Below are 14,324 nucleotides of genomic sequence, written 5' to 3'. Positions count from 1 at the left end.
AACGTAGAACTTCGTACGTACGTACATCAGTTCGAGTTGCCATACCACATTAGCACAGAGATGCAGTGGTCGATTCAAATCCTGTAGTGGTAGAGGTAATAAGAGTATAAGCAGTAATCGGGAAGATTAGGGTTTGGAGATGTTACTTAAAGAGTATAATACACTGAAATAAATTTGGAAAGAGAAAAAAAAGAGACAAGGAGGAATAAGGAGATCAAAATTTGGGAGGACACAAAGAGTGTATGCACCTGCGCCATTGCAAACGATTTCGAGCCATGTCATTCAGGGTCTCTAACCATCGGTTGCTATCATCTCGCAGTCCCCAACCAGGTAGTCTACACCTACCAACATGACTCATTTCACTTGTCAGTGACTTCATGGACTTGTGCCATGTTTTAGTCTGGCCGCCCCTAGCTTTCTAGGGTAATTAGGGAACCACTGAGTGGCCCCAATACAGTTATTCAGTGTTATCAATGTGATGTGAAAAGGGGAACAAGAAGCCGTGACAAACTACGATAGTCGATTTTCGGTACATTATTCCATTTTATGCAAGCTTGTAAAACACTAACATTAATTTTTGTCCCTCATCTATTTTACAGAACACAAGCTTTCGTTTGATGTATGATTGATTGCCATACCCTTTTCTGTTCGGAAGCTATTGTAATTTAAACATAATATTTTGCACCTTATTTTCTACTCTAATTCCCAGCTTTCGACATAATTGTATTTTTCCTAATTATTGTACGTTGTGGTCGAGTTATTCACCTATTTATTCATGTACCTTTTCACACTAACTGAACTAAACTGACATTAGGATATGGGGAATAGATCGAGTAGTGTTCCATTTGTCTTGTCTTCTCTCATTCGCGTGCTTGTCAGCCAATCTGGTGATAAAATAGTTTTATTCTCTCTACTCCATTTCGAACTCACGCATACTAGCCTCAAAATTAGGTTGGTCAGCCTATCGCGCCAAGGTCTTAATCTGGACTGCATAAGTATCCTCAGCACCAAAAGTGGGTAGACAGACCAAAAGACATAACACAATGTTTTCAATGTATGCCGAAGTTTCATTCGTGATATAAGTGATAAAATCTAAATATCACCACAAAGACATGTGGTACGAGTATATAGATAATTCTGGCAAGACTCCAATTTATGGACGACCTTTGACCTCATTTCTGAACAAGTTTGAAATTCATTAAATGTTTTAGTAGTAAGACGGAGATAGAGAAAGAATCAGTCAGTGAACCTGAAGTGATCCGACAACTATACAGAAAATATTATCTTATATATTGACTTTTAAGGAGTCTATAACTAGAATCAATCACACGTACAATTGTGGCGTGTGCTAATGATCAATTAGAAGTCAAAGACCTGATGGCAGAAAGTTAAAAAGATCGAAGAGAAGAGAACGACAACAGAAATTGACTGATGTAGAATCGAAAGAACAATCAAGTCTGAGACAATTGATTGACTTTTTTTTTCAAATGCAGTGTTTACTGTATGGTTTTTATAGATTTTACTAAGATTCTGTAATTTTGCGTTTAAATACAATTAGTTGTTCTCGTCTCTGTTATCATTTCCTATACTAGATTGGTTCAAAATATCCAAATTCAAAGCATGTTTAACTGATGCTTTCGAATAAGGAATGTCTATAACATCAACCTTTTACGTTTGATTCAGAGATTAACTGGAAGATAGGAAGTAAATGTTGAAATTCTGAAAAGAACGTTAAAATTCTTTTTAATTTTAACTAATTATATTGAGAAAGTGTATAACCATATGAAGGGATAGTTCTTCTAGGAAGGGGTGTTTGGTAAATTGGCTGTCATAATCACTGGAGATATCTAGTTATTGACATCAGTTTAGATTAATTACCTCTAACATCTCACGATCCTAATCGGCAATTCTGATGTAATAGATGAGATTGCACATTAAGCTATATTGAGTGGAACACTCTCTACTTAGGATATTACCATACGAAGTAGGTTGATTAGAAAATAGTGAGATTCAAGAGAGAAGTTGTACTGTTAATTGACAGCACTGCTATTTCTTTCAGACAAGCATCATACACAGAGATGATAAAGTTTAGAGTTATGACCACTTAAGTTAGATGCTAATAGCAGCACACTTGATCTGACTCTATAGATTTCTCTTTCAAGTAGTGAGGCATTAAAAGTAAGGAGATAAGAGATGAAGATCTACTCGTAATACAACCATGTGTGACAGACACCAGAAAGTTGTTTTTTCGACTGCACAGTCTCATCTAGGTCGCTAGGAACACTTCTAATCGAGTTCCAACCCTCGTACCTCATAGAAGAGTATCTCCTCACAATGTAGGTAACCGTGAACTGATCAGTCTCATATGCATCAATCACTTCCAGTAGAGAGATCACTTTGTGTTCACAATCAAAACCCTGAAGCATTTTAACTTCATAAACACAATAACAATAAATCTATCAAAAATAAACAAAAGGAAATAAGCATTACATCAACACGAATACAAACCTCGTTTGGATGAAAAGCACAACATATGGGAGTTCCAAATTGTTCACGACCAAAATTATTATTGTTAGTAATATTAAAATTTCTGATAGAAGAATGTAAACTACCATCTTGAATACGATGTAATGAAATACTTGATTGACCACGAATACCAGCTAACGCAAGATGTGCATGTGGTGATGATAGATTAACCTAAGTAAAAACAAATTAACAATACATAAACACACACACACATAATAAAATGAAGTTTGGAAATTCGGCAAAAAGATCTACGTATTTATTATTATTATTATTATTTATTATCATGCACCAATCTAATCACAATTGAGGGAGAAGATTTGGAAGATGTAAAAACCTTTACATATTTGGGCAGCATCATTGATGAACACAATGAATCTGATGCAGATGTGAATGCGCGGATCGGCAAAGCAAGAGCAGAATATTTAAAACTGAAGAACATCTGGAACTTAAAACAACTCTCAACCAACACCAAGGTCGGAATTTTCGATACAAATCTCAAGACAGTTCTACTGTATGGGGTGGAAACCTGGAGAACCACGAAACCCATCATCCAGAATATACAGGTGTTTATTAACAGTTGTCTATGCAAAATACTTTGGATCCGTTGGCCGGACACCATCACCAACAACCTACTGTGGAAGAGAACAAACCAGATCCCAGAAGAGGAAAAAATCAGGAAGAAGCGCTGGAAGTGGATAGGACACACATTGAGGAAAGCACCCAACCGCATGACAAGGCAAGCCCTCACTTGAAAACCTCAATGCCAAAGAAGAAGAAGAAGAAGAAGAAGACCAAAGCACACATTACGCTGAGACAGACATGAGGAAAATGAACAAAAATTGGATAGAACTGGAAAAGAAGACCCAGTACAGAGTGGGTTGCAGAATGGTGGTCGGCGGCCTATGCTCCATTGGAAGTAACAGGAGTGAGTAAGTAATTTATTATCACAGACACAAATGCCCTGTTATGGTCGAGAAACCGTTATCATATGCTTCAAAAGCCATTCTGTAGTGTGAAGCTTATAATGAAGCAAGATTGACAGTAAGCAAATTAAGAGGGTGACAGGGTTGAAAACACTCGTGTGTTATTTTCCAGTGGAGTGATGATAATCAAAACAATAAGTTTTCAACCAGTCAGTGATTTAAAGCTTAAATCCATAGGGCAGTGAAACAATGTTAAGAGATGCAGTCACATGGTAGCGGGTGATCAACGATAGGTTCATACGCCATTTGTTCCCGCAATATCTTGGAGATAATGTGTACCATCGGTTTGGAACTACGGTTTTCCAACTCCTCCTAAATGAATTTTCCGTGACCAATTACCCAATTAGAGCACTAAATATTCTTTTCAGCCTCTAAATTTTGCAAACAACACCCAGGTTTACGAGAGAAAAAATCATTCACCATGAATAGTCTATGACTTTATGCACTGATGTATTTGTGCACGACGCAAGGTTTCAACCAACTCGTACATCAGCTAACAGTGAATGACGTGTTTTTTGTCTTTTCTAATAATGCTGGAAACGTAGAAAACTTAAATGAGAAAAAGATTCGCCGAAATATTAATCATTTTTAAACAAATTACCAATAAATCAGCACAATTAACCGATGAATTCATTGGTAAAGATAAACGTGGTGGACAAGGTAAACGTCGAAATCGTCGAGTTGTTGAAGAATTATTAATAGTATTATTTGTTGATGATCTAACCACTGTGGATATATATCGACGTGGATGATTTGATAGATTGATATGATCATGACAAATACTGTCACCATTATTATTGTTATTAGAATTCAATGAATTTGATAAAAGTGGAGTATTTGAAGTGATTGTTGTAGGGGTAGTGTTATTATTCTCAGTTGGAAATGATAAATGCCAAGCACCAATTCCACCCATAGCACCAACAGCATATAATCGATTAGTTGATGAAAAGACAACTTTGAAAATTCTAGCAGTATCAGCTTGACTGTTGAAAATAAGACTAGAAAAGTACAAAAATACAGAACACATAACAACAATTGCATTTCCGAATATGATAAATATTGATAGATTAAATAGTAAAATATTATTATTCAAGGGAATCATTATCAGTCAGTTAAGAATATTCGATTATAACAGTTTAGAGTTGCTGAGTTTCATTGAAATCATGAACTGTGTGACAATTTCGTTCAAGTAGTACGGATTAGATATACACGATTCCTTGTCTAGGAGTCAAACTCAGCACCTTCAGTTTCATGTGCGAGCAGTTAACCCTTTGCCTATCTGGAGGAGTAATGGTGTCTGGTATTACAGTAGTCTGAAAGTATACCAGAGGGTCAAACGAAAACGTGACATCAATCCTGTAGTATTATAGGATTTAGTCAGACGACTTGATCTCTGTGCTAATAGTGTATGGCAACTTGAACTGATTTACATACGTTGCGAGTGAACTGACTGACTGGTTAACCTCCAGACCACTGAGCAGACGTTCAAAGGTATCAATGTCTAAAACCAATCAACACAAAATATCGTGCAATCCTCATTCGCTGTCCGCAGTGGATGAGTGTCTTCAGTGGGTAACTTTATCATGACTACATCCAATCACGTCAACTTTTTGAGCATAGTGAATAATAGCACTAGAGAATTTACTAAGGTTTGTGTATGATGACACAGTTGTCACTAAATGGAACAATATCATCTATGTAAACAAAAGAATTTTCTATTAGAAGACCAACCCTTGAAAAGTCAAACGATGAGATATTTTAAAGAATGTTTATGACAAAGTTAAATGAAATAGGAAAAGCGGACAACTTTGAAGAACACCACTTGATGTTATTAATTCCAATGACAGTTCTCTTTACAAGTTTGAGGCCCCCAAATGCCCTGGTATGTCCGAGAGTGGGATGGGTTCGCTCTCCTTCTCGAAATGCTCTCACACGGCCACGCGTATACAGCCTCTGCCAGGGAATTCCTACTCACTGCCTTCTCGTGGCGGGGGTACTGTTTACGAAAATGAGAGGACGAAAAGCGAATTTCCGGCGCTTTATCCGGATCCAAAACCAATGGTGCACATGGGCTCCAGTATGCTGAGGGAACAAATGGCGTATGAACCAATTGTTGGTACCGGCTACCATGGGAATGCATCTCCTCAAGATGCTCCACTGCCTTGTGGATCAGACCTTCAGGTCAAAGGCTCGGGGAGTGGCCCCCTAAGCAAACCACCTGCATCGGCTTGGGCACCCGGGCAGTATCACAGTCCACACACACACACAAATATGGTGAGGCGCATACATATATTTGGTGCCCTCTTGTACCGATATTTATGTGTTGAAATAAAATAAATAAATTACAAGTTTGAGTAATGAGCTCTAATGCTCCCTTTTGGTATGCCTTTCAATGACACACACACACTACTATAAAATCTGTCAATCTAAGGAGCTGAACTCTGTTTTAAGATTTAGAATGATTTTTGCAAAATATTGTAAAGAAAAAAAGTAAGAGTTAAAATATAACTCACTTACCTATCATTGCTGCTACTACTACTACTGCTACCACTAATATTATTACAACTAATATGATTCAAAGATGGTATACGTACATCCCAAACACGTATACCACCATCATTGAATCCAGCAGCTAATAAATGATTATCTATACTTTTTGTTAAACATGTCACTGATGTATCTGATCCTGTATTAATATCTCTTAATCTAGATTCACATAAACAATCCCATATACGTATAATACGTGTATCACCGGATACAATAAGTTGATTTGCTTGTTGACTCCAATGTACAACAACACCAACTGGATAATCAGTTTGATATAAATCTGTTATTCCATTCCTTTAAAGGAAAAGATTCAATTTATTATTATCACTATAGAAAAGTTAATGAAATGAAGACAAATAATCAATTACAACATAAAATTGTCGAAACCGAATGACTTTCTGAAGCTTATGGCCAATTATTAAAATCTGCGTAAATGTTATATCTTAATAAACATAATGAATGGTAACTTTTGGGATCTATTTATGGACCAATACTATGCGTATAATTGTTAAATAATTAAACTATTCATATGCATTTCCCTCTTATTATGAGCTTCATTTTGACCTATGAACTATTATTGTACGATTTATCATTCTTGAGTTATGCTCAGTCTATCAATTACTACCTCCCATATTTACGGCCACTTCGGGCTAATTCTTGTACAAATGTTGTTTCTGATTTTACGGTACGATGTGGTCTGTCTGATTGGTACATAAACCCAGTATGTTTGAAATAAACGATTTCATATTGCAGAGGATGAGATTGGCGTTCTGGACTTAACTGGCTGAGCTAAGCAGGAAGTACGACCAATAAGGACTCCAGACTGCTCGCACGGGTTTTAGCTGTCATTGGTCCGATCGATAATTCACTGCTCTCTGATTGGTGATATCACTACGTATACATTAACAGGACACTCAGACCACAAGTTATAATAGTAAATCACCGTGATGACATTCTTTACAACTATTATGTAACCGATCATCAGCCACTCCTCTGGTTCTAGATCATTCCTGAACCTAGTTTAAGAGTAATTTTGCAAGAGTTTTCATTGAGATAACAATATTGGTATATTTCGAAGTCTCCACTCCACACAGTCAAAAAAATATGTTACCATCGTCTTAAAACATTGAATGATGGCAACGTTAACTTCTTAAGTGATTTCTACATTCTGTCTTCTATAAAACCATATCGTGCTTGAACGTGACTATTTATCTCCGCGACAAAATTAGAAGACAGAAATAAGAAAAGAACTTGACTGGATTCACCAACTGTAACCAAAATCACCTGAAGGAAACAGATGAATCTAATAACTTCTTAAATGTTTTTTGCATCCACATAAAAGGTGTGTATATTGTTCTCTACAAAATTAATTCAACGGAACTGTGTAGATGATGTTACAATCCAACTTGAACTAAAGTTTACAAAACTTTAAACGAAAGATTATCAATGCCAGTCCGTGTATCTATGACCAGAAAATTGAATCGTACTCAGGATCTCCAAATCATACAGAAAGTGTTGAACTGACAAACCACCAAGTTCAGATCCAATAGTTCACACATCTAATATCAATTTACTTATGGTATTGCGTAACTATCATCTAATCCCATTCATAGATAACCACCTCAGTTCCGAACATGATCGAAATCCACCAGTAACGGATTCTCACTAGAATTCCGAGAATAAACTCTCGAAATAAGTTTCCAATAAATACATGACTACTGTCTCAAACGTACTATGCAAATTTCATAGAGTCCATTTAGTTTAGAACACAGAAATTTATAGGTAACAATGCCGGTTTATTATTTACTATGAAAAGGTGGTTAACATTAAGTGACGAAACATCGGAAATAGAATTTTCCACTCATTGAGATATAACGAACAAAGGTCCTTTTCCACGGAATAGAGTTGCTAATCCCATGCCCAAACATCCTTATTTATTTAGGCTTGAGACCGTCAGTGACCCTAGAAGAGCTCAAGGTTTTAAAAAACACATTAAGTTGGCAATCAGAGGGAGACATCAAAATACTGAATAGGATTTGGGGAAGATTGAAAAAAAGAGCCTTTGACAGAGCTAGCTGGAGAATCCTAGTCGGTGGCCTATGCTCTACTAGGAGTGACAGATGTAAGGGAGTGATAGCATTATTTCTTGCCAATACATTGTAAATATATAGAAGCTATGGCACCATAATTATCATTACAAAAGTAACCAATACATTAAACTCAAAAGTCTTTCTAGTGAAAATTACTTCTAACGTTTAAGATAATTAAGATCCAGGATGTATTGTTACTACATGAGTTGAGATTATTGGTCGTGGAGATGAAAGTCGATGAAAATAAAAGTCGTATGACATCTTGTACAAATATTATTATATACTATAACAAAGCCTTATTTTTATTTATGTATTTGAAAACATAGATAACGGTACAAGAGAGCACCAAATACATATGCACCATACAAATCCCATTTGATTTGTGTGAGGGCTGTGAGACTTCCCGGACGCCCAAACCGAAGCATGTGGTTTTCTTGGGGATCAAACCCAGAGCCTAAGACCTAAAGGTCTGATCCACAAGGCAGTGGAACACCGTAAGGAGATGCAGTTCCATGGTAGCTGGTGATCAACGATTGGTTCATACGTCATCTCTTCCTTCAGGATACTGGAGCCCATGTACACCAACCAACCAACCCAGTCAAAGCGCCAGACATTCGGTTTTCGTCCTATCAATTTCGTAAACAATAACCCCGCCATGAGAAAGCAGTGAGTAGGACTTCCCTGGTAGAGGCTATATACACAAAGCCTATTGTTCGCTAACATCTATTGTTCTAAATCACAATAAGGGAATTTTTCAAATCGAAAATGATCAATTTTTTCAATGAACAATATCCTTTTTCTAATGTTCCACAGTGTAAAACAGATTTATTAACTCGCACACACATATATACACAAAGTAATAAACTTACCAAGCAGTAAGAATTTCAGGATCTTGACCAAGATGATGTGTATAATTACGCCATATACGAATGTAACCATCATCGGTTGCAGTTAACAATAAACTTTCCTCTTCATCTGCATTTATAAATTCAATATCAGTGACATATCCAACACGTGAATATCTAAAACAATTAAGCATAGTAGGTATAAAATATATGACGAATATAATTTACAATTCAGATGGATCTCCTCTTTTGGTTCTTTGAATGAAATAGTCTAATTGAGAAGTATTTATTCTTCTTTCTAAACAATATTTTCACAATTTAATTCATGTAGAAGTGCGTTATCAGTTATTTCTTAATCTCTGAATCAATCTATACTGGCAATCCTGTTTGTAATTAGTTTAATTCGTAAATGTAGTTGTCTTTGTATTCTTATTAACTAGTTAAGTTGATTGATCTTCGATTACGTGATTAACTAACCGGTTTTCTGTATTAAAACTGATATGTTGGATCATGTTTTTGAAAATGCTTAAGCATTTCTTAGGATTACTAAGTTCCGAGATCTCAACTTCTTCACAGTCGAATTCATGTTTGTGATTACACATGTTGACTAGTACTATATAGTGATAACATAAAGTGTCATTTGACTTCTACTTTGTGGTCGTTTCTTGAACAACAATCAAAGCTCTACATAGTTTAACCAGCTGGTGACTTTACAACCTTAAGAATTGTAAATTAGAATTATTCTACTGTAGACAGATCAGCTGTTTGCAACCAACAGCATAGAGAAAGAGAGAGATTATAGGTCAATCGTAAATGACTAAATAACACGTTGGGACAGAACACTTCAGTTGCAGATATTAAATCAATGGATGAGTAAAACATCTGTACTGTTCACTCACCGTCTAAGTAGCAAGCAATTCTATCTTGTCAAAAGTATCTTATTCAATTAGTTGTACACACAACAACACTTAACCACCTTTTACATTTCGACTAATTAACAATTGATAACACCGGGTGGATCTCACATGAGCAAAACATATTTTATGACTAAATAGAAAGAGTAGGAAATATTACAAGTCATATATATATATATATATATATAACTTTCCATCTGTTTGTTTGCAACATCAACAACTAAACACCCTTGAGTTCCACATATAACACAAAACATTTGTAAACAAATTCACTTCTAATGTTTCACTTCTATATTTATTTATTTCAACACATAGATAATGGTTAAAAAAAAGACACCAAATATATATGCGCCACACAAATCGAATGAGATTTGTGTGAGGGATGTGATACTGCCCGGGTGCCCAAACCGATGCAGGTAATTATCTTAGGGGGCCACAACCCGAGCCTTTGACCTGAAGGTCTGATCCACAAGGCAGTGGAGCATCGTAAGGAGATGCATTCCCATGGAAGCCGGTGACCAACAATTGGTTCATACGCTATTTGTTCCCGCAGGATACTGGAGCCCATGTGCGTCATTGGTTTGGAAACTGGTTAAAGCGCTGGATATTCGCTTTTCGTCCTCTCAATTTCGTAAACAACACCCCTGCCACGAGAAGGCAGTGAGTAGGACTTCCCTGACAGAGGCTATATACGCGTGGCCGTGTGAGAGCATTTCGAGAGGGAGAGCGGACTCTTCCCACTCTCGGCCGTACCAGGGCATTTTATAAGTGAAATTTAATTGATGTCGGTGACTTTCTGGTTTAGTAAATAATTGAGTTGTTCACAAAAGTTTCGGAGTCAGTGTTCCAACGTCATAGAATGAGTCGATAATCGACCCTATCTATAAAAAGAATTAACGTCACCTAAACAACAACTAACGGGGGGTTGCCCAATCTCACCATTCCTCTTCAACTTTGCCATCGATGACATTCTGGAAACAGCTCTGATGGATGTAATTAATGGCGGTGTGGATCTGTTGCCTGGAGAAACACTTCTCGACCTTGAGTATGCGGATGATATTGTCTTACTGTGCGATAATGCCCAAGGCATGTAATCCGCGCTTAATCTGTTGGCAATCTGTGTCTGTAGGTATGGTATGTGCTTTGCACCTTCGAAGTGCAAAGTACTTCTACAAGACTGGCAGGATTCTAATCCTGTACTCACTCTAGATGATGAACAGATAGAAATAGTCGACAAGTTCGTGTATCTAGGTAGCTGTATAAATGCTGGTGGGGGTGTGAGTGATGAGATCGATTCACGTATAATGAAAGCCATAGCGGTTTATGCCAATATGGGCCGTCTTTGGCGCCGTCGTCATGTTAGTCTGGCTGTAAAAGGTCGGATCTACAACGCGTCGGTGAGAGCAGTTCTGCTCTATGCTTGTGAAATATGGCCTCTCTGAGTTCAGGATGTTAAACGACTCTCTATGTCTCATCATCGTTGTCTCCGAAGGATTGCTCACATCCAGTGGCAACACCATGTTAGTAATGCACAAGTTCGGCATCGTGTGTTCGGGCACAGAGACAATCATCCAATTCGTGTCACCATCTTGAAACATCGACTTCGGTGGCTTGGACATGTTCTACGAATGTCATCCCAGAGAATTCCATGTCGTGCATTATTTGCCGACTCTGGGACTGGCTGGAGAAAGCGGAGAGGTGGTCAGTGTATGACATGGTTTCGTGGTATGAAAGGAAGCTATACAGGACTGGCTTCTGTCAGACCTTCACGACTCTGTGTTAGAAGTCCTAGAGATGGTGTAACACAGTGGCTAGAGACGTTATCAGATACGGTTCAGAATAGAAGCCAGTGGCGATCATGCTGTAACCTTCTTTTACTTTCTCCATAAAAAATGGACGCAACTTCCTTAACTGTAAGAGTTGTTTCTGGTTGTACCTTTGCTAACTGAACTGCCTCTTAAATTATCGCTACACAATCGTATACTTTCTGTTAGTTATCGTCCCCATTTTGCTTATACGCACCTTACATTCTCTATCTCTTCACAATCTGATTGTTATTCTGTGGTGCATATGTATTTGGTCGCCCTTCGTATCAATATTCATATGTAAATCGTAATCCTAATTCCTTACACAAACCCTCATTTAACCCTCTAGTAAGTAGCTGGATATTCCAAGGTCATTTTAGTGTTGCTCAAAGGTCGTCCATAAATCATAATCTCACCACGATTAGTCGTCAACCTTGTATCTTGCATAGTGGAGGATCTACCTACGGGAGTTCGAAAACCCTCATTCCAAATCAATGGGGCATATGTGCTCTCCATGATCCTGAGGGAACAAATGACGTATGAACCTGTTGTTAAACAACAGCTATCATAGGACCGGATACCTTAACGGTGCTCCACTGACTTGTGGATTAGATCTCTAAATCAAAAGCTCCAATCGTGACTACCTAAGAAAACCACCTGCTTCCGTTTGAGCCCTTACCCTTACAAAAATTGGATGATTTGTGTGGTACACATATATTTGATGCCTCCTTGCACCAATGTTCAGCTGTTTTCTAAACGAAAATAAATAAATAAAAGTGATCAAATAAAGAGTAGAGCATATTTTCTTACAACTGCAATAGATCGTATCAAACCAAATCAACAATAAACTCAACGTACCCGTCTATAGTTGAAGGAAAATCAGGGAATAATGATGATTTTGTAGTGAATGTATTAATTGAATGTAAAAGTTTTAAATTTTTCGTTGAATGTATTGTAACACCTTTACGTTCTGAATTAATCATCACTAAATGAGATTGATATGGATGAAATTTCATTTGACTTGATATAGAACAATAATTATCATTATTACTATTATTATTATTGCCATGATTGAGATGATGATTATAAAAAGCTATAGGATGTAAACAATAATTATCTAGGGAATTATTTATATTATTATCACCACTATCATTGCTACGAAGACTAATACGACTTCTACTCATGTTACTCATACCAACACTACTACTAATATTATTATTATAAGTAGTAGTAGTGATAGGTGTTGAATTACAAAATGAAATATTTCGACTGATTGTAGTTGTTGTAGTGTTAACATTTGAATTAGATGTAACTATTGGATGTGAAATTTGTCCAGCAACACGTTCCCATTGTAAACGTCCTAGATGAGAAATTTTTCGTTGTTTTTTTAAACGATTTACACGATCTGTATAAGCGACTGCTTTTGGATCAATAGAGATTGTACCCAATGAGACTGGTTCATAATCTGTGGATAATTGTTACAAGAATAACAAAAGTTGGTTAGCAGTACAATGAAAGGCATTAGTCATACCAACACTAATATAAATACATTACCATCAAAATAATTGACCATGGGCTGCTAACTTGAACTAATCGTAGGATTTCCCTATCATGATGGGACAACCAAGAAATATTGTCTGGAATACTCACTTTCTTAAGTTTTTCTGTCTCAAGTGGATCAATTGGAAAGCGATGAAACTAAAAGTACCAAGGTGAGATCTGTGGTGTAACATTAGTAAGCTGTTAATTTCAGACAACCAACTCATACAAAGATGTTGGCTTCCTACAATGGAAGGAAAAGGTTATAAAAGTACGACCATAGAGGTAACAGAATTCATCTTACCTCACCAATTGCTTTCGTCTGTAGAAAGAACTTAAATGTATGGAGTTAACATATCAAGATCTATTCATATTAAGATCATTTTTTTTAACAGCTTGTAACACTTGTCCTTTGCACAAACAACCTTATCCCCGACTATTAATCCAGTTCGCTATTCAGGTACCTCAAGAAGTAACTATACACGATATGAGCGACTGAAAAATGACAATCACTTACATACCTCTAACAATAATCAAGATTATATCAACACAAGAAGCACAACAATCTCTGTTCAGATATAAGTCATTTCACTATATGTTACTTCCAAATACCATATTTTCATAAACAAATAGACGATAATCTTGTAGTGATCACTACATTCGATTAAAATGAACGCAAAAGTCTTGTTAGCTGCAGAAGAAACTTACATACGTAATAGGAATAAACAAGCATTATAGAATTTGTTTTCAAATGATGACAATCATATAATCGAACGCATATTATGAAAGAAAGTGATCATACTACTAATCCCACTTGTTAAACAAAAATACATGAAACATAACTCAAAATGTAAGTTAGTTACATGAAATGTAAATGCTTTCCACTATATGATCAATAAACCATTGAAGACAACTTAGGAGCCGTCTATCAAAGTGTATCGGCATATATAGATATATCTCTTTATGGCGGATAAAAGCACTGGGTTTAAACGGGAATCAAGACTCCACGTCTCAAGTCGGAACAAATAGATAAGGCACGATGAGTGTAACTATCCAAATGTGACCGAATTTAGAT

At 36.7% G+C, this 14,324-nt stretch overlaps 1 protein-coding gene across 2 annotated transcripts in view; it reads right to left on the bottom strand.

Moving 5' to 3' along the window:
* Positions 1-14,324, bottom strand: part of MS3_00009361 (uncharacterized protein) — a 28,272-nt gene that overhangs the window by 4,880 nt on the left and 9,068 nt on the right. Inside the window, exons 4-8 of one of the 2 annotated variants that reach the window (XM_051217725.1) lie at positions 12,569-13,175; positions 9,016-9,168; positions 6,027-6,350; positions 4,111-4,507; positions 2,509-2,697 (exon numbers count right to left, since the gene is read on the bottom strand). In XM_051217725.1, coding sequence (XP_051065162.1) covers positions 2,509-2,697; positions 4,111-4,507; positions 6,027-6,350; positions 9,016-9,168; positions 12,569-13,175 — 1,670 coding nt within the window. Of the gene's footprint in view, positions 1-2,508; positions 2,698-4,110; positions 4,508-6,026; positions 6,351-9,015; positions 9,169-10,657; positions 13,494-14,324 lie in introns of those variants that run through there. The other variant, XM_051217726.1, reaches the window with a different exon arrangement.

Source organism: Schistosoma haematobium, chromosome 5 (genome assembly GCF_000699445.3).
Source record: "Schistosoma haematobium chromosome 5, whole genome shotgun sequence".
In the NCBI taxonomy this organism is placed as follows: Eukaryota; Metazoa; Platyhelminthes; class Trematoda; order Strigeidida; family Schistosomatidae; genus Schistosoma; species Schistosoma haematobium.
The sequence above is the reverse complement of the archived record's forward strand: the minus strand, read 5'-3'. Positions and strand labels throughout refer to the sequence as shown.